The following is a 26429-nucleotide window of genomic DNA, read 5'->3' as shown; positions in this document are numbered from 1 at the left end:
GGACGCGGGCGGCGTGGTGGACTGAGTGACGAACACGCCCCGCCAGGCACTTTGGGGCCTGTGGTTCCTCGTTTCCCTTTGATGGCCCACCGCGAAGGGGCGACCCCCGACCCTTCATCCTCGGCCGTTAAGAGGGAAGAGGAGCCCGGGGCATGTCGCTGTGCTACGGGGAGGAGACTGGAGACCTGAAGACTCGCCCAAGAGCTGGCCTTGAGCGTCCCGAGGCTGGCGGCGGGGTCGGCGAGGGTGGCGCCTCCGCAGTCCTTCGAGTCCGGGCCGGGTCCAGACTCCAGAGGCCTCCAGGAGTCCAGATGACCTGGAGAGCGCGGGCGGCAGAGGAGAGTCAAGTGGAATCTGAATCTGCCCTTCTAGGTTCTTTGAGTGGGCTCCGCCACATGGGCATAAAACACTCTGAGAAGGGAAAAGCCATGTTAGTTTAGAGAAAGAAAGAGCCAGCGAAGCCGGGAGGCTGAGGCTGGAGGATCTCAAGTTCCAGACTAGACAGAGCAACTTACCTTGCCTCACAATAAAAAATAAAGGCAAAAGGGGGTGTAGTTCAGTGGTAGAGTGTCGCCCTAGAATTTTATCCCCAATACCTGGAGAGAAAAAAAAAAATGAAAAAACTACGGGATTGGGTGTACCGCAATGTTAGAGCACTTGTCTGTGAGCCTGAAGCTTTGGTTTCGCTCTCACGTGCTGCGTCAGGGAGCTGAGAGTTCTTTTTTGAGACAGCATTTTCATATGTTGCTCTCCGAAGCAATCCTCCTGCCTTAGGCTCAGCAATAGCTCTACTACAGGTGTACACCACCACTTCTAAATGTTTGAATATTGCCTTTTTGTGGACATTCTCTTATTTTGTCAATATTATATCTAACTGAATTTTAAGGATTACCCATTAGTTTTCTTTTTTCCTTTTATGATTTTCTTCTACCTTATCGCCTGTATCTTCTCTGCTTTTTTTTTTTTTCTTTCTTTCTTTCTTTTTCTCTTGTGGCATTGGGAATTGAACCCAGGAACACTCTACCACTGGGCTACATTCCCAGCCCTTTTAACCCTTTTTTCTTTTGAGACAGTTCTTCCTGAGTTGCACAGGCTCTAAGTTGATCTGCAACTTGTGATCCTCCTTGCCTCAGCTTTCCTAGTAGCTGCAGTTACACACATGTACCACCATTCCTTGCTCTTTGCATTTTCTTTTAGTGTTTTCAGGTAGAGGTTTAATTCTAATATGTAGGGATCCTGGGGTCTCCCTCATATTTTAGAGTGAAGCTCCATAATGCCATTTGGAAGGGGGCTGTTAAGGAGAGAAATAAAGCAAAGGTCCTAAACTGATGACTAGTGAGTTTCCCTGTAGAGAAACCAAACTGTAATCTCCCCTTCTTATGGGGAAACCCCCACATTTCAGTAAATAGAGCTTTTTCCTGGGACCCATTTGTTTCAAAGACTAAACTAACAACCTTATGTCTCAATGCCAGAGATGTGCCTGGCTGCCAGTGTTCTGGGACAGGGGAAGGAGCAGAGCATTGCAGAGTTCACACTAAGACTCAACAGGTTTTCCAAGTGCTCAGCCCCATTCTCAGATCTCCAGTATTCCTATGCAGCTTGGCCTCTCCAGTTCTTTCTCAGAGGATTCAGCCTGCAGTTTCTTTCAAGGGTTGGGCAGTTAGATCTCCTGAGGCAGTAAAGAAAGATAACACTGGAGGCTTCAGCCCCTCCCTCCCAGCTCCCATCTTCCAAATGTTGTAACAAAGTAGCTAATCAGACATTTTCCATGGTCTTACCAATTTTTTCTTATAATTCTTCTCTGCCCTTTTTCTCCTCCCATGTTTTCTTTGTGGCTGCTTACTTATAGTTTTACTGGAATTTTAAGGGGGTTTAGGGAGGGAAAGTAGATAAGCAAGTTGGTCAGGCCCCATGTTATTTTATTTCCAAGTTTTTTTTACTGGTGCATTGTAGTTGTACATAAAGATGGAATTTGTTAGCCAGGCACAGTGACACATACCTGTAATCCCAGGGGCTTGAGAGGCTTAGGCAGGAGAATTGTGAGTTCAAAGCCAGCCTCAGCAATTTAGCGAGGCCCTAAGCAACCCAGTGAGACCCTGTCTCTAAATACAGAATAGGGCTGGGGATGTGGCTTAGTGGTCTGGTGCCCCTGAGTTCAATCCCCAGTACCCCAGGGGAAAAAAAAAAAAGGTAGGATTTGTTGTTACATATACATGCATACAATATAACAAGGTAATTTGTAGGCCTCATTTTAATGGGATATCTCATAGTGAGGTTTTTTAAATATCTTTTTAAGTTGTAGATGGACACAATACCTTCTTCTTTTTTTTTTTTTTTCATGTGGTGCTGAGGATCGAACCCAGTGCCTCACACGTGCTAGGCAAGTTGAGCTACACCCCCAGCCCTCATAGTGTTTTTTTATAAAATTCAAGACCTTTTTCTCTGTGATGATTCCTCTTTAGGTCTCCCTACTCCACTCTAGCCTTACTCTACATTCTAAAATTTGATCTTACTTTTTTGCCTTTTTTTCATACCTGCCAGGTTTTATAAGGCATCTGTTTTCACCCAGTTTCCAACTCTGTAGGAAACAGCTGCAGATACAACTGGGTGCAATGGAATATGTTTTTCAGGGAGGACCCCTCTAAAAGAAACCATATCCCACAAACAGTATTTTAAAATAGCTGGCAAAATAAGGATTTCTCCCCACATACTGCCTTGGAAGAATACATTTACCTCCTGTTATCTAAATTTAATCTTCCCCTAAGAGCAACTTACTAGACTCTAAATAATTTAATAGTAAGTTTTCTTTACAAATCATGCAAAATAATGGACTCTTTTTTTTTAAGAACTGACTTCAAAGATAACAAAGATCTTTCACAGTCAGAAGCCATAATGTACAATAAGCTCATGTGTAGTTGGACACAATAACTTTATTTAATTTATTTATTTATTTTTATGTGGTGCTGAGGATTGAACCCAGGACCTTGCGCATGCTAGGCGAGCGCTGTAACGCTGAGCCACAACCCCAGCCCATTCCCAACCCTTTTTATTATGAGACAAGGTCTCGTTTTTGCCAGGCTGCCCTTGAACTTGCTATCCTCCTGCCTCTTGAGTCACTGGGATTACAGGCATACACCAGTGCACACAAACTCTTTAGGTTTCTATGCATAAGGCATAGCATTAATATTTCTGGTTAGTGGCTTCAGATGGACTGTATCATTTTCCCATGTTATATAGGTTTCTATTCTTGCTTATCATACACCACAGTTTTCCATTAGAAACACAGTTTTCCATTAGAAATTATTAAGTATTTGCTATAGAAAAACACTGTACTATACCTAAACAGCTAATTCTTATACCTAGTTATTTACTATGTATTCTTCAGAGGCTAAGTCGTCCTTTACCCCTTAGCAAAGCTCTGGGTAAATGATGGTGAGGGTTTGATCAGTCCTTTGAAGGCTCCACAGATGAAGCCAAAAAGAAGGCTGTGTTGCTGTAGCCATTTATAACATTTCTCATCCATCAGCTGGCAAAAATTTTTTTTGGGGGGGGGGGTACCAGGGATTGAACAAAGGGGCACTTGACCATTGAACCACATCCCTACCCTATTTTGTATTTTATTAGAGACAGGGTCTCACTGAGTTGCTTAGCACCTCACTAAATTGCTGAGGCTGGTTTTTGAACTTGTGATCCTACTGTCTCTGCCTCTGGAGCCGCTGAGATTACAGGTGTACGCCACCACACCTGGCAGCAAAATTCTTTTCTACTACACATTGGCGATGAACAACAGGTTCGTTCTCCCTAATCACCTCTGATATTTACTCTGTTCAAAAAGTTCTTTAGGGGCTGAGGCTGTGGCTCAGTGGTAGAGGGCTTGCCTAGCATGTGTGAGGCACTAGGTTCAATTCTCAGCACCACATATAAATAAATGAATAAAATAAAAGGTCCATACATCTAAAAAAATATTTTTTAAAAAAAGTTCTTTAAAGTCAGGAATACATAAAGTACATAAGGAGTTCATAAAGTCAGTACATAAGGATGTTATAGAATCAATGTGTCCCCCAAAGCTCACATGCGGAAATTTAATTCCTAGGGCAACAGTGTTGGGAGGTGGAGCCTAAAAGAGCATTAGGTCATGGGAGCTCTGATTTCATGAATGGGTTAATGACCTTATCTTGGGAGTGGGACAGTTAGAAAAGTTTGGAGGCCCTCACTTGCTCTCTATTGCATGTATGTTCTTTTATCCTTCCACCATGGGATGATACAGCACAAAGGCCCTCTCCAAATGTGGGCCCCCTCAGTCCTGGACTTTCCAGCCTCCAGAACTGTAAGAAATACATTTCTGTCAGGTACAGTGGCACATGCCTGTAATCCCAGCAAGTTAGGAGGCTAAGGCAGGAGGATCCCAAGTTCTAGGCTGGCCTCATCAATTTAGTGAGACCCTATCTTAATATTAAAAATAAAAAGGGACTGGGGATGTAAACTCAGTGGCAGAGTGCCCCTGGGTTCAATCCCCAGTGCCAAAAAGAAAGAAAAGAAAGAAGTTTCTTTTCCTTAAAATTATCCAGCCTTTGGTATTCTATAATAGCAGTAAAAGTGGATAAGACAGTCAGTCATGATGAAGAAAATATTAAAACATTGAAATGATTGGTTCCCTGGAGATTTGGAGGGTTAAGGCACAGATCTAAGCTAAAAAATAGTTTATGTTTTACTTTTGAGGAAGCGATATGACTCTTTTAGAGCCTGAGAGTTGTTCTTTGTGCACATAGAAACAGCCTGTAGAAAGCCCTTTCCTTCTGGCCTGATGTTCTCCAGCTTATGGGCTCAGCCTTCTGGTCCCTGGTTCAGTCCCTGTCTCATGGGGAATAAAGGTTCCTTGACATGTACATAAAAGTATCCCAGTTGATAAAGGTTGTCTAGGAGCAACTCTTCTGATACAAAGACACCTTTATTACCAATTTCTGTTTCTTTAATCCTGCTCTTAGCTACCCATCAGACATTTGCTGCAAATGTGAAGAGTCTAACCCAGGTGTGGTGACACAAGCCTGTAATTTCAGGCTGAGGCAGAAGGATTGCATAGTTCAAGGCCAGCCTGGCAACTTAGTGAGACCCTGTCTCAAAAAAAAAAAAAGCAACTCCCCACCTTACCGGCCCCTCACCCCTCCAAAAAAACACTTATTAGAATCTGGTGGGGTTTTTTTGTTTTGTTTTGTCTTAGTTTTTGTGTAACAGGGATTGAACTCAGGGGCACTCAATCACTGAGCTGAGCCACATCCCCAGCCCTATTTTTGTATTTTACTTAGAGACAGGGTTTCACTGAGTTGCTAGTATCTCACTTTTGCTGAGGCTGGCTTTGAACTAACAATCCCTCCTGCCTCAGCTCCCGAATTTCTGGTGTTATAGGCATGTGCCGCAGTGCCCAGCTTCCTGGTGTGTTTTGTGCTCAACCAGTGACAAACATGATACTAGAATAATTCTTGGATTCCAGCTGCACATCTACTATCAGTCCTGTACAGGTGGGGCTTGACATGGGGCTGGCATGTGGGTACTGGGCAACAGCTTTGGAACTACCCAGCTGCTTCACTCTGACTGGCCGTGTGCCTAAACCTTCAACACATGAGCCTCATAGGACATTTCAGATTCAAATTATAACACCACCAAACCAGTAAATGTTCAAAGACCTACACCCACTCATGTGGTCTGTCAGTATTTATACATGGGGAAAAAAATGACAGGAGAAACCACTTGATTGGTTATAGGTTGACATTAGCCTTAGATGAACATGTTTTGGGAGTTTGTACTCTGTGATTAGCTGAAATCTTGGATGCTTTGATTGGCTAAGAATCAGCCACTTGTTTTTAGAATAAACTTTCAAGTTATGTTGCAGTTTGTTTACATATTAAGTTAGGTTACAATTTACTCTGTACAGAGAGGGAGCTTTCAGCCAAATTTATTTTAACAGAACTCCAGATGTCATGAGGTCTGCATGTTATGTAAGCTATCACATGTTGGCATATAATTGTAATATCACCTTAATATATTTTTAGCATCTATAGAGTTGTTTTAATAGCTCCCTTTCCATTGATATTAATTTTTGTGTTTTTTCTTTTTTCTTGATTAGACTTGTTAAGATTTTTATCAACTTTTTAGCTTTATTAGCTTTATTATTTCTTTTCTATTTCATATATTTCTGCTTCTACTTAGTTTTTCCTTCCTGCTACCTAGTTTGAAACTAGTTTGATTGTTTATCTTGCTTTTTTTTGGTACAAGTACTTTAAGTTATAAGTGTTCATCTGAGTATTATTTCATTCCAGAGATTCTGATATTTTAAACTTTATTATCTCATAGTTCAAAGCACTTTTTATTTACTTTTCTTGTGCTTTCTTCTTTGACCCATGAGATATTTATAAGTGTGCCATTTAATTTTGAAGTAGTTGAGACATGGAGGTGGGGTTCTATGTATTTTAAGGTGATTGATTTCTAATGTAATAAATCATGCAGGAAACAGTCTGCATGATTTCAAATGTTTTAAATTTCGAAGCTTATTTTGAATATAGTCTATCCTTATTAATTTTCTACTTGTCATTTTTGTGTATAGTTCTCTATAAATAACAAATAGGTAAAGGTGGCTGATAATGTTTTAATCCTTCTATCAAGACAGGGTCTTCCAGCAAAGTGAGGGGGTTTAAAATCTCCAAATATGATTGTGGATTTGTCTTTCTAGTTTTATAAATTTTTACTGCATGTATTTTGAAATTTTGTTATTAGGTATATACACATTTAGGATTGTTATACTTTCTTGAAGAAGTTATCCTATTATGGTTATGAAATATTCCCCCTTTATCTCTGAATATCTTTTTCTTGAAATTTTATATTAATAGGTCTACTTCAGATTTCTCATGCTTACTTTCCTCATTTTTTGCTTTTACCCTATTGGTGTATTGGTATTTAAAGTGAGACATATGTATAGAGCATATGGTTATTGCTTGATTTTTACAGATGTTGAATATTTATATCTTTTTTTTTTTTAGTTGTAGTTGGACACAATGCCTTTATTTTATTTATATATTTATTTTTTATGTGGTGCTGAGGATCGAACCCAGTACCTCGCACTTGCTAGGCGAGTGTTCTACTATTGAGCCATAACCCCAGCCCCAAATATTTATATCTTTTAGATTACAATATCTACTTCATTTATACTTAATTATTGATATTTTTTAAAAACTTGACATGAAAGTCAAGTTAGTGGAAAATTGGGTAAATGATAGGTTTCATAATAGAATATTTCTAGAAAACAGGTTGATAGTTCTGCTGTCAGGCTCAGAGAAGATTGTTGGAATGGTTTTGTTACAGTTGTTCATTCTCTCATTTATCATATGTACACAGTAGCAGATTTATTTTCTTGTTTGTTAACACTTTATTTTGCAAATAAAAATTCTGTCATCAGAAAATAAAAACAACAACAAAATACATGTCATGAGGTCTGGGTAATTGTCCCAGTTCTACCTCTTAAGTGTATAGATCAGCTTTACCACTGGGATACGAGGTCAAAGCCTATGGGTCACCCTCTGCTTCTTTCTTTCTTTCTTTCTTTCTTTGGTACCAGGGAATGAACTCAGGGTCTTCAATCAGTGAGCCACATCCCCAGCTCAATTTTGTATTTTATTTAGAGACAGGGTCTCACTGAGTTGTTTAGTGCCTTGCCATTGCCATGGCTGGTTTTGAACTCGTGATCCTCCTGTCTCAGCCTCCAGATCTGCTGGAATTACAGGAATGAGCCACCTCACCAGGCACCCTCTGCTTGTTCTGAGGCTCTAACAAAATAACTTAAAGAAAAATAAGACATTTAAAAATTTTTTCTTTAGTTGTTTATGGACCTTTAGTTTTATTCATTTATTTATATGTGGTGCTGAAAATCGAACCCAGTGCCTCACGCACCGAGGCAAGTGCTCTACCACTGAGCCATAACCCCAGCCCAAGACATATTTTATGAGGCTTGGAGAAGATGGGGGTAGACTTGTCTAAAAGCTGATATACCCACTCCACAGCCAGAAGTGAAACAAAGTTTTCTAAATCATAGGCCAGAAAGGTCATAGTCCAGCAAGGGACATCTGTGGAAAGTTCACTACATGTGTAAATGTATATAGAATGAAAAATAAAGGTCCCTCCTATCTATACATAGTCATATATAATGTCCCTTTTCCTGTACCAAGTACACTGTTTTGCAGGTACTACTTTGTAGACCAAACTATTATGGAGATGATTATCCTATTATCAGTATCTAGTTCATTCTTTTAACATTTTTTAGTGTTTTTCTGATGATCAGATTTAATATTTCTGTTATGGAAACAGAAAATCATCACTCCAGCTTTCATTACTTGTTCAGCAGTTTGGGGGCTCCCACATTTCCAACTTTATCTAGAGTCTAGATATACTCTTAAGGCAGCCTCAGTGCCCTGATAGACCTCTTTCAGTAAAATGTTCCACATGGAGGCATTGAAGAGACCTGAGTCATACCGTAGTTTTGCCTTCTTTCTTCCCTTTTTATATATTTTTTTGGTCCATTAGGCATTCGTGACTAAACACTAACACCCACGCTGTGTTTGATAGCGTGTGTTTATGTGTCATTACTTAAAAATGAACACGAGCATCTGGTGCTGATTTTCTAAACATAGAATCTAGCAGCCTTTTCAGGCTGTTTCAGCAGAATGGTGAAAAGTGAAAATGAACCAGGAGCCCAGGCCCTGGTGGTCCCAGAGCTTGTTGGTGAATAGAAAGAAGGCCCCACAGTAGACTGATATAGCAGTGATGGTCCTGACTGTACCCCATGGATGGGGCACCGAGCAGTGGTCCTGCAGGCTAAGTTCAGGGTGGTCAGCATAGGAATGGAAGGCTGTCAGAGCTGAGAAGTTGCTCCTGATGGCTCTGTTGTGGGGTAGGTAGAAGCCAGGGCAAAGGGGCCTCTGGGACAGAGGCCCTAACTGTGCTGGAATACGTGATTGCCTTTCCCCCAAGAGCCCGTTCCTTGTTGAGTAGTGGATGTTATGCTGGGTAGGCAACGTGACAAAACCACCCTTATGTTCTGGAACCAGACTACCCCATAGTCTTCCTACTTCACTTTCTTTCTACAATCTCTTTCCCTTTTTCCAAAATAAAATCATTACGGTGGGATAATGTTATTATTTCAGTGAATTTAAGATGTAGTTCTCTGCAGGATCACTTTATTTACATGGGATCTTGAGTGCTGAACATATTTTATTGACTGATATAGAAAGAATGTAATTTTAAGTTTTTACTACAAATATCCTTTTATTCTGACCTGGCAGCTACCTGTAGCTCAGTGAAGTGTTATGCTCCTATTAATGTGGTTAATGAAGTTTTGCTTCTTGTTTTTTCTTTTTTAGCTATGAAAAACCTCCTCCTGGGCTTATTAAGGTTAGTGTGAAGTTTTTACTCTGGTTATTCTGTGAAACATACTTAACACACTCAATAACTTGTTACGAAAAATGTCTGTATAGGTTTTAAATCTCCTTTTATGAAAATAACTGTTTCTTCCCTGCAGATGCCAGACAGGTCCTCATTTGGGGCCTTGCGCCTCTGTGGAAATTTCATCAAATGTGTTACCTTCCCTAGAGAACCAGCCAGGCGCAGCACGTGTGTGTGCAGGTGTGTGTGTGTGTGTGTGTGTGTGTGTGTGTGTGTGTTCATTTGTTCGTATGTGTTTGTTCCTGGGCTATAGCTCCCCTTCTCTCACTGGTTGCACTGCTGCCTCATTTTCCTTGCCTACCTTACCTGGCCAGCTCCTCAGTACACCCCATGCTGGGGTCTTGAATATCTTCAGCTCAAAGAGCAGCCTCTCAGGAGACCTGAGAGCGCATCTACTCCAGCCTCCCTGAACAGGGACCCATCTCCCAGCTCCGTGGCCACCCTGTCAGGGTGTTTCTCTGCATGAGGGAGACTAGAGTAGTAGGTGAAGCCAAAAGACCTCTTGTGATTGATAACTTTCTTTTTTTAGGTTGGGAGGGTACTAGATTGAACTCAGGAGTACTCTCTCGACCACTGAACTATATCCACTGCCCTTTTTATTTTTCATTTTGGTCTCGCTAAGTTGTTCAGGCTGGCTTTGAATTTGTAATCTCCTGCCTCAGCCTCTTAGGTAGCTGGGATTAGGGATCACAAATGTGCACTGCTGTGTTGGGCCATAATGAACTGTTCTAATATAAAATACTATCCTATTATTACAGAAAACCTGGTTTACTTTTTTTTTTTTGGTGGTGGTGGTGGTGGTGGTGGTGGTGCTGCTGGCGTTAGAACCCAGGCCTTATACATGCTAGGCACTCTACCATAGAGCTGCATGCTTCCTCCACTTCAATTTTATGCCTTGTCTGATTCCACACATTTTGAGGGAATGAAACCTTTTTTTGATCTTTGCATCTAATTTACATCAGAATGTGTCGCTCATAAATCATTCCTGTGTGAAGGACATACTTGTGCTTGCCTATAACTTTCCTGCAGTAAAGTTTGGTTTTGTTTTATGCAGAAAGTTGTTTTTTTGGTGTAGTTCTTCTCCTACATTGATTTCCTGTTTCTCCTACTGTAATGGCAACCTCTCCTCCACAGAAAAATCTTACTTAAGCTTCTCCAGAGACCCTCACCATAATTGTTCTTAGACTGTCAACAGAACTTATGCAAAAGGATTTTCAGGGGGCCGGGACTGTGGCTCAGTGGTAGAGCACTTACCTAGCAAGCATGAGGCACTGAGTTTGATCCCCGGCAACTCATAAAAATAAAAACAAACAAAATAAAGGTATTGTGTCCATCTACAACTAAAAAGAAAAAATTTTTTTTTTTTTTAATTTTCAGGTGGGGGGTATACTTGCAGAAGCAGAGTTGATAAGTAAGACTAACCCAAGGCCTTCACAGAGGCGTTTGCTTTGGCTGGGAAGCCAGCTGACAAGAAATGGGGAGGGAAACTCTCCCTTTCCCAGGCACTGATTTTCAGAGTGTCCTTGACCTGAATTGGTTGCCCAGAAAAAAAAAAAAACTATTGTTATATGGAATTCTGCAGATTATGAGCCTCTGAGCCTGTCCCCCTACACACTGGGTATAAAGTTCTAAAATTTTCTGAACTCTGGGTTCAGAGGGATTGATGGACTATGGCGAAAGCCCCCCTTTTGAATCTGGCTGCAGCCAATAAACCTGCTTCCTGCTAATTCCTCAGTGTCCAGTCTCATCTGTCCCATCTATCAGGTATAATTTGTCTTTCTCTCTTGTTCATGGGGATGATTGAAGATGACATTGGGACCAACTGCAGAAGAGAAAGCAAGGCAATATTGGGTTGCTAGGAAGGAGGGACAAACTTCTAATGCTTTGTTGCCATGTTGTTTACACATTGTTTCCTTCATTTAGGAAGATGAGACTAAGCCAGAAGACTGTATTCCTGATGTACCAGGCAATGAACATGCCAGAGAATTTCTGGCTCATGCGCCAACTAAAGGACTTTGGATGCCACTGGGGAAAGAAGTCAAAGTTATGCAGTGTGAGTGTAGAAGAGTTTAAATAACACTCTCATAATATGCAAGTTACATACTACAGTGTACAAAGTGTGCAACAGCCTTAGGCTGTAATGTTAAACAACTGCAAGTGATTATTTTCAACAAAGATCTGGGGATCAGGCTTTTCCTATAAAGTGAAAGACATGACCAAATAACAATACTGTGTATAGATGTTCCCTTCCCAGGCAACTGTGAGACAGTTCAAATAGTGACAGTGATCTCGGTAATAGTCTTTTGAGGGGCACAAAACCAATCTGATCCCTGGATGTTGGCATTGTTGCTGATTTTTACAAAACTAGAAAAGAATGAACACTGGGAGTAGGCCCACTTCAAATACTAGAAATCTATTATTCTCACTGTGGTTCTGTAGTTTCCTTAAAATGATGTTTATCTGATTGGGGCAAGCCTTTGATTAACTTACAGAGTTTATAAAATTGTTGTGGTCCAATTTGTAACTATATTTTCATTACTTTTAAGAAGGAACAGATTTATACACTTGGACATGCTTGAGAGACCTCCTGGTACATTATCGTGTAAACAAATTTCCTTAGTTGTCATGTTTGTGGAATCTCAGGAAGGGGAAGAAAGCAGATGAGTATTTGTCATCACCCAGAAGTTTATAGCTTTTTTTTAAAATTTAATTAAATTAATTAATTAAAATTTTTTTTAAAGAGAGAGAGAGAGAGAGAGAGAGAATTTTTAATATTTTTTAGTTTTCGGCAGACACAACATCTTTGTTTGTATGTGGTGCGGAGGATCAAACCCGGGCTGCACGCATGCCAGGCAAGCTTGCTGCCACTTGAGCCACATCCCCAGCCCAATTTATTTTCTTAATATATATTTTTTTAGTTTAGTTGGACACAATACCTTTATTTTATTTATTTATTTTTATGTGGTGCTGAGGATCAAATCCAGTGCCTTGAACATGCTAGGAGAGCATTCTACCACTGAGCCACAAACCCAGCCCCTATAGCTTTTCTTTAAAAAGCTTAAATACCACTTCTCTGTGTAATGAGGTGGGTTAGTTGTATTTCACTTATATTTTTTTAATTGAGAAGTTAATGAAGCATAAGCTTTAGTTGCCCTGACATTTTTTTTAAAAGGCCTATCGGGACTTCTTTAATATGTTTGTGTGGTTATATGATGTTGTATAATTTTCCAAGGGAAGATATTTTTGCATTTGTTTCCTAAATAGCCCTTCTAATCCCCCCCTTCCTCCTCACAGTGATACAAGGTTCAGGTCTCACAAAACTTAGATTCATCCCAGATGGGAAAAAAGGTGCACGCGCGCACACAAGCACATACATGTACACACTTTCATTATATTCACTGATTCTGGTGTTAACTCTAAAGTTTTCTCACCCTTTGATTTGTCTGCAAATCAACAATCCTTTTTTTTTGTTGTTGTTGTTGTTGTTGTTGTTGTTACTGTGGATTGAATGTAGGGGTGTTTTACCACTAAGCTATATTCCCAGTCTCACGAGTCACTGGGATTTCAGGCAAGCACCACTGTGCCTAGAAAGCAATTAATCTTGTAAAATTCAAATTATTTATTAGTATTTTTGAGGGGAGGATAGTCTGCATTACTAACAGTCTCCTTGTGTTGTCAAGTTTGCTGTGAATCACACTTGGTATTTCAAGGATTCCTTTAATTCTAAGAGAATTTTGAATTAAAATGGTAGACATCTACATGTTAACCTAGATCCATGGCATTTCACAGCCCCTCACCTCAGTTTTACTATACAGAAGGCAATTGGCTTAAATGAAGTTAGTCCTTTCCATACATCAAAGGATGGGGTAGATAGACACAGGGACAGTTCAGAGGCCATCCATGATGAGCTCCCAAAATTGATTCTTTTTAATGTTTTCCTGAATCCAACCCTCAAATAAAAATAAAAGGGAAATCTCTTCCTCTTTGACTATTTTCCATAGTTGCCAGCTTGAAGGGAAATTGGCTAATCTCACCCATGATCTCCTTTCCTGCTTCCTGACTTCCTTGGTTGATACCCAAGCACAGACTCTGACTTATGTCACTATTCCCATACAGTTTCATGATTTGCCTCATATCCAGATGGATCTGAGAAGATAAAACAGGTCAGAGAAGTCTCTCCATTCCTGCTTTACTCACCATTTCATCTTCCCTTTAGATCTCAATACATGATGTCAAGTTCATGATCATTGAAATTCCTTGAAGATGTGTTTTCCTGTGTTGCCTTGACACATGTTATATATTGCCTTATGACTCCTCCTTATGTTTTGCTACCTTTAATAAAGGGCCTCTTTAAATGGGACAGTTTCCCTGTTCTGCAGGGAAAGTCACACTAGGGTTGTAATGGCATTAACATTTTTTAAGAGAACTGTGATTTATAAATAAGAATCAGCTGGACATGAAGGCACACACCTGTAATTCCAGGGATTTGGGGGCTGAGGCAGGAGGATCACAAGTTCAAGACCAGGCTCAGTAATTTAGCAAAGCCCTAAGCAACTTAACAAGACCCTGTCTCAAAATTAAAAGGGGTGGGAATGTGTCTCAGTGGTTAAATACCCCTGGATTTAATCCCTGGTACGTATAAATAAATAATTAAATAAGAAAGAATGAATCAGAGCCACTTGATGAATGATGAATGGAAAAGATTTGCTCTAAAAAATAGAGTGAAGTATATAAAAATAAATTTTCCTTTTATGGTACTTTTGCATTGGATTGCTTTGTAAATACTTGATGATGGAATATTTATTTCTAAAGCTTATTATTAAGATTTAAGGATGTCTGTGAAAGCAATTAGTTTACCTCTGTTTTCTCTGATCTTCCATTCATAGTTTACTGACTACCTTTGCTTTTAGAATGGGAGTCTAATTAAGAAAAACTTTAATTTAATCTGGATGAGGTGGAGCTGTTATCTTACAGAAATATTTCCCTTTTTCTCTTTTAGGTTGGCGATGCAAACGGTATGGTCACCGAACGGGTGACAAAGAATGCCCTTTTTTTATCAAAGGCAACCAGAAGTTAGAACAGTTCAGAGTAGTAAGTAAAACCCCAGTATCAATTCACATTTATCACACTATCAATGAGCCAGGTAGTCACCAGTGAAATGAATATTCATATAAAATACATTCCCCAGAAACATTTTTTCCAGAGCATTTCATATTAAGTTCTATGTTAAATTGCATTTGTGTGACAGATTAGTTCTTTTTTGAGAGGGTGGGTGCAGGAGATCGAACCCAGGGCCTGGTGCATAGTAGGCATTTGCCTCACCACTGTGCTCTACCCCTAGCCCCAGATTCAGTTCTTAAACAAAAAAGAACAAACAACTATTTTAAAATGTTGTTTGCTGCCAAGTTTGATAATGCACACCTGTAATCCCAGTGACTCGGGAGACTGAGGCAGGAGGATCAGAAGTTCAAAGTCAACCTCAGCAATTTAGCAAGACCCTGTCTCAAAATAAAACATAAAAAAGGGCTGAGGATGTGGCTCAGTGGTTAAGTTGCCACTGGGTCCACTCCCTGCCGTGCCCCACCCTCCAAAAATAAGCAAATAACACCTAATTCTTTTTCTTTTCTTTTTTTTTTTTTTTTTTTTGNTACATCAGAATGTGTCGCTCATAAATCATTCCTGTGTGAAGGACATACTTGTGCTTGCCTATAACTTTCCTGCAGTAAAGTTTGGTTTTGTTTTATGCAGAAAGTTGTTTTTTTGGTACAGGGGATTGAACCTAGGGCACTTAACCACTGAGCCACATCCCCAGCCCTTTTTATTTTGAGACAGGGTTTCACTAAGTTGCTGAGGCTGGCTTTGAACTTGTGATGCTCCTTCTTCAAATTCTCGAGTCACTGAAATTACAGGGGTGTGCCACCATAATTCTTTTAATTAAGTAGTCATTATCTATTCAAACCCCCCATTTTTAGTTATATAAAAGGTAAGTTTTAGGGCTGGGAATATAGCTCAGTTGTAGAGTGCTTGCCTTGCATGCAGAAGGCCCTGGGTTCAATCCCAGCACCACACACACACACAAAAAAATCGAATTTTAGCCAGATATAGTGGTATAACCCTGTAATTCCAGTGAATCTGGAGGTTGAGGCAGGAGGATTGTATGTTTGAGGCCAGTCTCAGCAACTTAGTGAGATCCTATCTCTAAACAAAAAAATACAAAGGGCTGGGAATATATAGCTCAGTGGTAGAACACCCCTGGGTTCAATTCCTCTTACCATTAAAAAAAAAAAAAAAATCATGTAAAAATGAGGGACTTCATTTCCCAGTTTTTGTTTAAAGATATCTTTTAATTAAGCTAGAAGTGTGTGTATATTTCCTCACTAGATCTATTATTTCCTTGCTTTATTTTAACAGAATCACCTTCTAGAGGTGATAACTCATTGTTCAGTAACTGCTTCTGCCAAGTGGTGAATGTACTGGGGTTATCAGCATATATCAAAATGGGGTCAACAGATGTGGCTCAGCAGTAGAGACTTTGCCTCACACGGACAGGGCCCTGGGTTCGATCCTCAGCACCATATAAAAATAAATAAACGAAATAGAGATGTTGTGTTCAACTACAACTAAAAAATAAATATATATATATTTTTGAAAAGTGCGGAGGATGTAGCTCAGAGGTTTGATCTCTAGTACCCGCCCCCCAAAAAAGGTGAAAAAATAAAGTATATTTAAGTACTTGAAGCTGATTTAAATTATCTATATAAGAATATATTTGCCTTAAAAGAATATATTGCCTTTAAAGAAAACGGGAACCTTACAGTAGGATTTTTACCACCAGGTCCAATCTAGTCTCTCTTTCCAAAGGAGGTCTGCAGCAAATAGTTTGACGCATGTATTTTCAGACTTCCTTGGTGATATGTAACATGCATTTTTATGTTACTTATGTATGTATGTACTTATTTATTTTGCTGCATGGATATTGAACACAGGGCCTCATGACTCTTATGCAAGCACTCTACCAGTCCTTTTTTTTTTTTTTTCATTTTATTTTGATACAGGGTCTAGCTAAGTTGCCTAGGCTGGCCTCCCACATGACATCCTACTTCCTTAGCCTCCTAAAATGTTGAGATTACAGGCATGTGCCAGTATGCCCAGCATTTTTAACTTACAAATTACACTTCTTTTTTTTTTTAAATAGTGCTGGAGATTGAATCCATGGCCTTGTGTATGCAAGGCAAGCACTCTACCAACTGAGCTGTTTCCCCAGCCCCTAAATTACACATTTTTAACATTATTATTACAATCATTTTGTAACTCATTTATTTCACCTAATATTATCTCTTAGTCATCTATCCATGTAGACCAAAGAGAATCACCTCAATATTTCTCAATTTGAGTACTGTTTTATTATTACAAAGACCATGCCACTGTTTATGGAGTTATTTCCTGATGGATAATATGGATAATATTTAGTTATTTCCTATATTTTTCTAACAGAGAAATTCTTCTTGTAGCCTTAATGAATTTACAATGATCTGACTGTTTTTTGTTTTTTTGTTTTTGTACTGGGGATTGAACCCAGGAATGCTTTATGACTGAGCTACATCCCTAGTCTTCTCTACTTTTTATTTAGAGATATGTTCTTGCTAAGTTCCTGAGGCTGACCTTGAACTGGTAATCTTCCTGAGTCTCTGGGATTACAGGCCTGTGCTACTGCACCTGGTGTGATAGTACAGCTGAGCACAGTGACACACACCTGTAATCCCAGCAGCTCAGGAGGCTGAAACAGTAGGAGCTCAAGTTCAAAGCCAGTCTCAGCAACTTAGCGAGTCCCTAAACAACTCAGACCCTGTCTCAAAACAAAATACAGAAAAAAGGGCTGGGGACACAGCTCAATGGTTAAGTGCCCCTGGGTTCAATTCCCAGTACCAAAACAAAACAAAACAAAAAAAAAACTAGAACAGCCTCAGCCTTGAGTAGCTGGGAAAATAAGTACATGACACTACTTTTAGCTTCACATACAAACCAAGACAAATTGTAAAGGTGATGTCTTGGTAGATGGGGTATGAGTCTTAGTAAGAGGCTTTTTATTATATAATCTATTGTGTTTTCTGGTTTTTGAATCATGTGAGTATACAACATATTCAAAAACTAAATTTAAAAGTAAATACTGTGTTCTAGTAAAAAAATGGATTAGAACATGTTAAACAAAGCTATATCAAACAATTTTTTAAAATTGGTTTCAATTACATAATTAAAAAATTAAAAAATATTTTAAAAATATTTTTTTAGTTGTAGATGGACACAATACCTTTATTTATTTTTATCTGGTGCTGAGGATGGAACCCAGTGCTTCACACATGTGAGGCGAGGGCTCTACTACTGAACCACAACCCCAGCCCAGGACTTAATTTTTATTTAACTAGTAGTCCACAAAGCCTAACCAGACTTTAATCTTCTCTGACCCTTAAGGCACATGAAGATCCCATGTATGACATCATTCGAGAGAATAAAAGACATGAAAAGGATGTGAGGTGAGGTCATCCTGATGAAAACAACAACCTATTAAGTCTTAAATTGATTAGCATTGGAAACAGCCATTCTGATAACAGAGGGATGGTATTTTAACTGAGTGACTGGAGGGTAGATGTTTTAATCAGCTTTTTCCTGCTGTGATTAAAGGATCTGACCAGCACAATTCTAGAGGAGAAAAGGTTTATTAGAAGGCTTTCAGTTTCAGAGGTTTAGTCCATAGAAGGCTGGCTCAGTTCCTCGGACTTGAAGACGGCTGAACATCATGGCAGAAGAGTGTGGCAGAAGGAAACAGCTTACATGAGATCAGGAAGCAGAGAGAGAGAGAGACTCTACTTGCCAGATACAAATATATACCCCAAAACCAGGCCCCAATTCCCATCTCCTCCAGCCACACTCTACCACTTCAGTTAATTCCTATCAGGATTAATTCACTGATTGGGTTAAAACTCTTAAAACCCTATCATTTTTCTCCTCCAAGCCTTCTTGCATTGTCTCATATGTTAGCTTTTCTCCCATCCAAACCATAACTGCAGGAGTCACTGCTGAAAAGGCCAGTGTAGAGGAAACCAGCAGGCAAGCCTCCTCTTGGCCCAGTACAGTCACACAACTGGAAGTGATGTTGGCAATCCACACTGTGGTGTCTACACATAGTGTGCAATTGACCATTCCATGTCATTTAGTTTATCTTCAATGTCATTGAGGATCTGAGGTGTTAAAATGTATTCTTAGCCACAATTAAAGAGAGTGTTAAAAAAAAAAAAAAAAAGGGTTTGTTTTCAAATTAGTTGCATTGAATTAGTTCTCAAGGAGTTGATTACTGTGAAATTGGGGGAAAGGTTAAGTATGCATCAGTTAGAAGTTAAAATTTTAAGGACTATTGGAACCTGTAGAAATATTTAAGACAATGAAAAGATAAGTATTGTTTTTAGTGAATTAATCATGATTCTTCCCCTCTTGATACTGCTTTTAAATTATGCTTACCTAAGAGATGGGGATGTTGCTCAGTGGTAGAGCATTTGTCTAGCATGTGTAAGACACTGGGTTCAATCCCCAGCACTCAAAATAAAATTATGTATATATAAGAAACCTATTGAAGTTAAAAATCACATTTCTTTGATCAATCTTATGTTTAGGATTCAGCAACTAAAACAGTTACTGGAGGATTCCACCTCAGATGAGGATGGGAGCAGTTCCAGTTCTTCAGAATGTAAAGAAAAGCATAAGAAAAAGAAGAAGAAAGAAAAGCATAAGAAAAGGAAGAAGGAAAAGAAAAAGAAGAAAAAACGGAAGCATAAGTCTTCTAAGTCAAGTGAGAGTTCAGACTCGGACTGACAAGAATTAGGTTCTCTACAAAAATCAAACACTGTGGCCAAAGAACAGAGGGAGATGTGACCCAGGAGTAACAAGTCACAGAGGACATCTGGCTTCACAGCTGTGGATTCTTACCACCTTGCCATGGTGAGCTGTCTCCACTCAGGTGCTAGGTCTGGACTGCGCTGAATTCCTCCAGGAAGGCTTATTCATTGACCCCTCCCTGCTCTTTGCTTGAGTCTATGAGTCCCTTGAAAGGCCTCCTGCAGCCTGGCAGGACAGTGGGGTATCTCTGGGGAGGTGCTTTTGGGTGTTAGCACAGCTTTTGCCCTTTGTGAGTGACTCATTTCCCACAGGCTTTAGGCTGGACTCTTCTATGTTGTTGAGTATAATAAAAGCTTATGATTTATTTTAAAAATGTAGTTATTTATGAATAATATCAGCATGTGGTCCAAATTAAAAGAAAATTCTTCTTCTTCTTTTTTTTAATATTTATTTATTTATTTATTTTTTGGCGGACACAACATCTTTTGTTTGTATGTGGTGCTGAGGATCGAACCCGGGCCGCGCGCATGCCAGGCGAGCGCGCTACTGCTTGAGCCACATCCCCAGCCCCAAGAAAATTCTTCTTAATGCCTTTCTATCCCAGTTCCTTCCCCATTGGCTACCAATCTTACTAATTTGGTATTGACATCTTTCAGAAGTATATATCACAAATATGACTTTTTTCTTACATAAATACACCTGTGTACTGTTACTTTTTAAACTTAACAGTATGAAAGTAACTATCTTTTTTTTTACACCTTTATTTTATTTATTTATTTTTTTATGTGGTGCTGAGGATCGAACCCAGGGCCTCGCATGTGCTAGGTGAGCGCTCTACCACTGAGCCACAACCCCCTCCCTGAAAGTGACTATCTTAATACCGAGCAAATATGGCCTCACTGCTATATAAAATGTAATGCTTATAGTCACCTGACATGATCTGTTGATTTGAGGTGAGTGGTTCGTGTAACAACGATGAAAACTCTTGTGTTACTTTGTGTGGGGGGGCGGGGAGATACTGCGGTACTAGTATACTCACAGATGCTCAACCACTGAGCTACCTCAGTCCTTTTAATTTTTTGAGATAGGGTCCCACTAAGTTCCTGAGGCTGTCCTTGAACTTGGGATCCTGTCTCAGCCTCCTGAGAGCTGGGATTATAGGTGTGTTCCATTGTCCTTGACTGACTTGTTTTTAACTTGTCTGGACCTTGTGCCACTGAGATTTTCAGGGTCTTGACTCAGAAAAGATTTAAGAATGTAGGGATGCCACATCCTGGCATACACCCCTCACTTGCTTCCTCCTCCTATTGTCTGAGCAGCTGTGCTCTTGTAACTTAAACTGGTTAACAGCAGAGGTCAGGTGGCACCTGAAACTAAAAGAAAAATTCGGTTCTTCACTGAGTCAAAGTGCAGCCTGCTGAAAGACAAGAGTGTCAGTCTACATCAAGCACATACTGCTGCTTTCAGCCCTCAGCTGGGGTCCTAGAAACTCACACTTCCTTTTCCTGCCTCTTTTCCTAGGAACTGGATTATCCCCTCTGCAGAAAGCAGAGAGTCCAAGCCCAGAGCCTTGGAATACTGCCAGTCTTGGTCTTGGAATACTCCCTTAAATCACAAGAGTCCAGACTGGAATATTGAGGACCTGCTTGTTTGTTTACCTTGCTGGGAATTGAACCTAGGTCCTTGGGTGTGCTAGTCAAATACTCTGTCACTGAGCTACACTCCCAGCCTGTGGGATGTTATGTCTGAAAACTAGAAGGCTAACCGAGTCAGCCTTGCCTTCATCCTTCCTTAGCTCCTATTCCAAATCACCAGGTAAAAATCACACAGGACTGGACATGAAGTTCAGTAGTGGAATACTTGACTAATATGTATGGTATGATTGAACTCTGGGTTCAATCTCTAGCACCACACACACACACACACACACACACACACACAAAATACTACTAATAATAATACCAAACATATTATTACCCCTATCAGTTAATTACCTCCAACTCAACTGAAAACTGAACACATAAAGCAGACCAGCAAAGTTTGCTAGTTGCCTATTCAAATCTTGCTGCTCACATCTCCAGGAACTGCATTTTCCATTCCTCTCCAGGAGGCATTATCAGCCCTCAGACCAACCTTAGCCACGATGACTTTGTCATCATTGTGGTATGCAGAATTTTAAGATGACCCCATGAGGGTTCCCCTTCATCTTCAGCAGTATTAAAAAAATGGATTTCACTCTTATGATTAGGTTGTTACAGTTCAGGGAGAATGAGGTCATTTGAAACAGGGAGAATGAGGTCATTTGAAACAGGGAGAATGAGGTCATTCGAGTGTTCTTAATTAAACCAAAAGAGCCCTTTAAAACTCCAGAATTTCCTCTAGCTGGTAACCAAGAGAAGAGATTCCAAGCCTATGAAAGATGTCATGTGCCATCACTGGCTTTTAAAGATAAAGACAAAGGGCCACAAGATGAGACTGTTGCAGACCCTAATAGCAGGTCCTGAGCAAGGAAATGCCTTCAGCTGAAAGCAACAAGAACTGAATTCTGCTTCCTCAGTGACATGGATGCATATTGTTCCCCAGAGCCTCAGGTAAGAGCCCAATACCACTGGCAATTTGGTTTTGGTTCACTGCAGAGCTAAGCAGAGAATGCAGCTGAGCCTGCCCCATCTGACATGGAGTTGCTGATAATAAATGGTTGTGTGAAGCCTTTTTAGTAATTTTTCACAGAGCAATAGAAAACGTTGCAAACTCTGCTTTGGGAAGGTAATGTCATTCATGATTATTTCTTGCTTGTCTACATCATTCTCTGACTACATTGAGGCCCATATCAGAACCAGGAGGCACATGCCCTATTAGATCTTCTTTCTCAGTGCAGCTCAGATCACACTGGATTGCTTCATTGACTTGGGCATCAGCTATCTTGAGGAGGTCAGAAAATGGAAAATGTAACGGCAGGGCAGGCATAAGGAATCTCATTTCCCCACAAAGACATTGAGCTTATCGTGCACTTTGATGTCATTCTCCTAGTTACATAGCTCCACGTCTACCTCAGGCTCCAAATCACAAACAGGAAGCTCAGGTCCTATTAGATGCAGTTCCTTGGTTCAGCTCATATCACATCGGATCCCTCCATCAGTTTTAGTGTTAATCCTCTTGAAGATGTAAAGATCTGAATGATCAGATCTCAGAGAAGGGCCACAGTGATACATCTCTCCTAGTATGGCAGTTCAAATATATCTTGTACTTCAACATCGGAGTCATGTTCATGTGGCTGTTTGTTTTCATAAGCTTCCTTGTTTATTTCAGCCTCCTCATCTACTTCAGACTCCAGATCAGGATGAGCACTTGTACTGTGAGATGTTGCTTCTCAGTCATCCTAACATCCAGTTGGATCACTGCATCAACTTTCTTGCACTTCTGGGTGAGCGGGGGGAAATGGTTCTCTTCACTGTTTTAACTTGTCTGTTGGAGCTGGCTTACTGCTATAGGCTTACACCCTTTCCTCTTTACATTATTTGGCTTTAGCCAACTGAAGCTCATCTCTGACTTTATTGGTAGTTGGCAGGATTTGGGGAGCAGTCCCACATCCATTCTTTTTTTGACCTAAGGTCATCTCCACACCAGTACCTGACTTCTTCAACTTCCTCTTCTTCAATTCCCAGGTGCTGTTCCCATAGCCTCACACTTCTTTGCTCATCTGTATTTGTGATGTCCCCACCCTCAGAAAGGTGGCAGAACACACCCTGACTCTCATAAGAATGCTGGGAAATGACATTGGACTGGGCCACTTTCTCTGGTGTACTTTCATCATAGGCCAGGCAGGTCATACAAACAGATGCTTTCTTTAAAAGCCCTTCAGAATGTGACTGCGAGAGATCCACTGCCCCTTTCTACTCTTCCTTTTTCTTGAGGCAGCAGAGCTTCTGAGAGGTGTGTTTGCATTCAGAGTGTTATCAGAAGGTCTCACACCATGTAGCTACCTCTCTGGAGCCACAGATGATAAAGCACCATTGCTTTTTCCAAGAATGTTTTTGATGTCTGTGTCAACAGCAGAAGGGATACTGGTCATATTGCCTTTGTCATGGCTGATGGCTCGTACATGGGTGTATTGATTGGTGCACATGTTTCTAGCCTGCTCAGGACCAGTTTGAGTCTCTTTGTTTGCTTTCTTTTTTCAGATACCAGGGATTGAACTCAGGAGCACTCGACCACTGAGCCACATCCCCAGCCTTATTTTTTATGTTATTTAGAGACAGGATCTCACTGAGTTGCTTAGTGCCTTGCTGTCGCTGAGGCTGGCTTTGAACTCCCAATCCTCTGGTTTCAGCCTACTTACCACTGGGATAACAGGTGTGCACCACTGCCCCCAGTGTTCCTGTTTGCTTTCTTTTTCCAAATCCATTATACAGCCAAAATTGTGTTGTATGATAAAAGTTAGGGAATATAGGCCTCAGGTTAAGTGTAGACAATAGAGATTGTGGCAACTCCAATAAATATGGAAAATACAAACTTCTATTTCTTTTTTTAAAATTTATTTTTCAGTTGTAGTTGGATATAATACCTTTATTTTATTTGTTTATTTTTACGTAGTGCTGAGGATTGAACCCAGGGCCTCGCATGTGCTAGGCTAGTGCTCTATCACCAAGCCATAGTTAGAATATATTACTTCTTTTATAACTCTTGTAGCCAGTACCAATATTCACCCAGAAAGCACCAGAATGAGCATCTACTGGTAAAAAAGAATTACTTCCAGGTCATTGTTAACTACTGCTTACCAGTTCCTTCCTAGATTTTCCTAAGACTCAACAAAGAATGGACAATGACTCCCCCACACACACAACTGAGTTAGTCTCTTTTTATTCTTTTGGTAATCTTTTCCAGAGTGAACTATTTCTGTTGTAGGTGATGAAATGTACAAGGTTCCATACTTAAAATGTTGGCACTGCTTTTTTCCCTTTATTATAAGTTAGAATTAAAACTTGTTTTTTATATTCTTGTTTTTTATTATTCCAGTTGCAGAAGTAGTTCTCACTGCAGGAGTTATCTGAAGACAGTCAGCTTTCTAATGGTGGCCTACAATAAGGCTCTAACTTTCTCCAGGAACACTACAGGTTGGATTTAATTTAAACATGTATTAAACTAAGAGAACTTCTCTCAAGTGAGTTTAAATGCACTTTAGTTTTAGGCAAACCTACATGACATTCTTAAAAAAACAATGCCTCCACTCCAAATAAATCCCTGTCAAAACAAATGTGCCCAAGATGGTTTCTTAAGTCTTGGTGTTGTGTGGATGACAAGCAGCAGTTAGTTATGATGACAGATGATAGATCCAAAGCAGCTGCCAAATTTGTTAACCTTTTTCCATTTCTTTTCTTTCTTTTTTTAGTTGTAAACGGACAGAATACCTTAATTATTTTTATGTAGTGTGGAGGATTGAACCCAGTGCCTCACAGATACTAGGCAAGTGATCTACCACTGAGCCACAATCACAGCCCCACATTTTTCCATTTCTAAACTATCCTTAAAGAAAATCATATATGGGGTCACACCATCCTCACGGTAGTCCAGGAGAGACCAGGCCATCTGGATTCATGTTTTCACCAATGAAGAATTGGTAGTTTTTGAAATTAGTTTTTGAAATAAATGTACTTGATTTGTTCTGCAGCCCCTATCATAAAAAGTTTTACTCTCTCTGGTCTCTGTTCTTCAAGTTTGTCTTTGATTGACTTCATGTAATCTTTGATGTACTTCTTGTATTCTTCTTTTGTGAAGCTGGTTTCCTGCAAGTGGTAGTTCATGACAATATCAACACCTGTGATTACTGTGCTTTTGGTACCTTCGCCCTTGGGTCCTTCGGAAGAGGCCAAATAAGCAAGTCATCAATGTTACCCTTTCTTTTACTGACCATCTTGCCCTCCATCTCCAGGCAGAGCCTGTCTGAGATCTCCCAGATCTTGTAAATATTGGAGAGTATCTCGTCAGGGCAGATGAGGTCCCAGAGCAGCGCTGAGGGGGAGGGGGGAATGGGCAGAAAAGGCCAACCCAGCCACTCCCCAACCTCATATTTGGACAATGACTTGATCAGTGGAGCCTGTAGACCCCCTTTTAACCTCTACATCTAATATCTTTTCACAAGTTAGTTTGCATTGAACTATACACCGGCCCCATGTTCAGCTGTTTTTACAAGGGAAGAAGCCAAGGTAAAGAAATGTTAAATTTTTATTCAAAATTAGATTATTAAGAATGCATGCAAGGGCCTGTGGCCAAATGCCCCTGAATTCAATCCCTGGTACCTCCCCCACCAAAAAAAAGAATGCATTCAGGGCTGGGATTACAGCTCAATGGTTGAACAGTTATCTAGAATGTGTGAGGCACTGAATTCGATCCTCAGTACCACATAAAATTAAATAAAATACAGGTATAGTGTCCATCTACAACTAAATATATATATACACACATATACANATCTTTTTTTATATATATATTTTATTTTTTTAGTTGTTGATGGACCTTTATTTTATTTATTCATATGTGGTGCTGAGAATTAAACTCAAGGCCTCACTCATGCTAGGCAAGCTCTACCACTGAGCTACAACCCCAGCCCTAAAAATATTTTTAAAAAAATAATAATGCATTCATAGTTGGGTGTGGTAATGCATACCTATAATCCCAGGTGCACAGGAGGCTGAAGCAGGAGGATCACGAATTTGAGGACAGCCTAGGTAAGTTAACAAGATCCTGTCTCAAAATAAAATAAAAAGTCTGGGGATATAGTTCAGTGGTAGAGTGCCCTGGGTTCAATCCCCAGTAAAACAAACAAACAACAACAAAAAAAACATTAATAATAATAGCCCTCACATTTTAATTATACAGCACAGAGTTGACTTTGTTCTAATAAATAAAAATCGCTCCTATCTCAAAAAGTAAAAGAGGATATCTGGGCACAGCAGTGCATGCCTGTCATCCCAACAGCTCCAGAAGCTGAGGCAGGAGGATCTCAAGTTCAAAGCCAGCCTCAGCAACTTAGTGAGGCCCTAAGCAACTCAGTGAGA

At 40.0% G+C, this 26429-nt stretch overlaps 1 protein-coding gene and 1 pseudogene across 4 annotated transcripts; one reads left to right on the top strand and one right to left on the bottom strand.

Moving 5' to 3' along the window:
* The first annotated feature begins 6 nt into the window (after positions 1-6).
* Rp9 (RP9 pre-mRNA splicing factor) lies at positions 7-21829 on the top strand. 4 transcript variants are annotated; one of them, XR_007341693.1, is made up of 7 exons: positions 3651-3790; positions 9405-9435; positions 11410-11539; positions 14486-14577; positions 17956-18017; positions 19152-19476; positions 21757-21829. XR_007341693.1 is itself a non-coding variant. In XM_015490209.2 (6 exons), exons 1-6 carry the CDS (start codon positions 3780-3782, stop codon positions 19348-19350), a joined length of 525 nt encoding a protein of 174 aa, XP_015345695.1. In that variant the 5' UTR covers positions 3651-3779; the 3' UTR covers positions 19351-19740. The 4 variants fall into 4 exon arrangements, 2 of the variants coding, with proteins under 2 accessions (XP_048642407.1, XP_015345695.1); XR_007341694.1 differs by having other exon boundaries at positions 20896-21829; XM_015490209.2 differs by lacking the exon at positions 21757-21829 and having other exon boundaries at positions 19152-19740.
* Positions 21830-22925: 1096 nt separating this feature from the next.
* LOC107146160 lies at positions 22926-25285 on the bottom strand (annotated as a pseudogene).
* Positions 25286-26429: the final 1144 nt, after the last annotated feature.

Source organism: Marmota marmota, unplaced genomic scaffold, assembly GCF_001458135.2.
Source record: "Marmota marmota marmota unplaced genomic scaffold, marMar, whole genome shotgun sequence".
Lineage (NCBI taxonomy): Eukaryota > Metazoa > Chordata > Mammalia > Rodentia > Sciuridae > Marmota > Marmota marmota.
Note: the sequence above shows the minus strand (reverse complement) of the source record. Positions and strands in the feature narration are given on the sequence as shown.

What these genes read in the sequence shown, in the direction of transcription:
- Rp9 (XM_015490209.2), top strand. An exon ending in CTCCTCCTGGGCTTATTAAG is followed by an intron (nt 9,436 to 11,409) that starts GTTAGTGTGAAG and finishes TCCTTCATTTAG; the next exon opens with GAAGATGAGACTAAGCCAGA. An exon ending in AGTTAGAACAGTTCAGAGTA is followed by an intron (nt 14,578 to 17,955) that starts GTAAGTAAAACC and finishes CTGACCCTTAAG; the next exon opens with GCACATGAAGATCCCATGTA.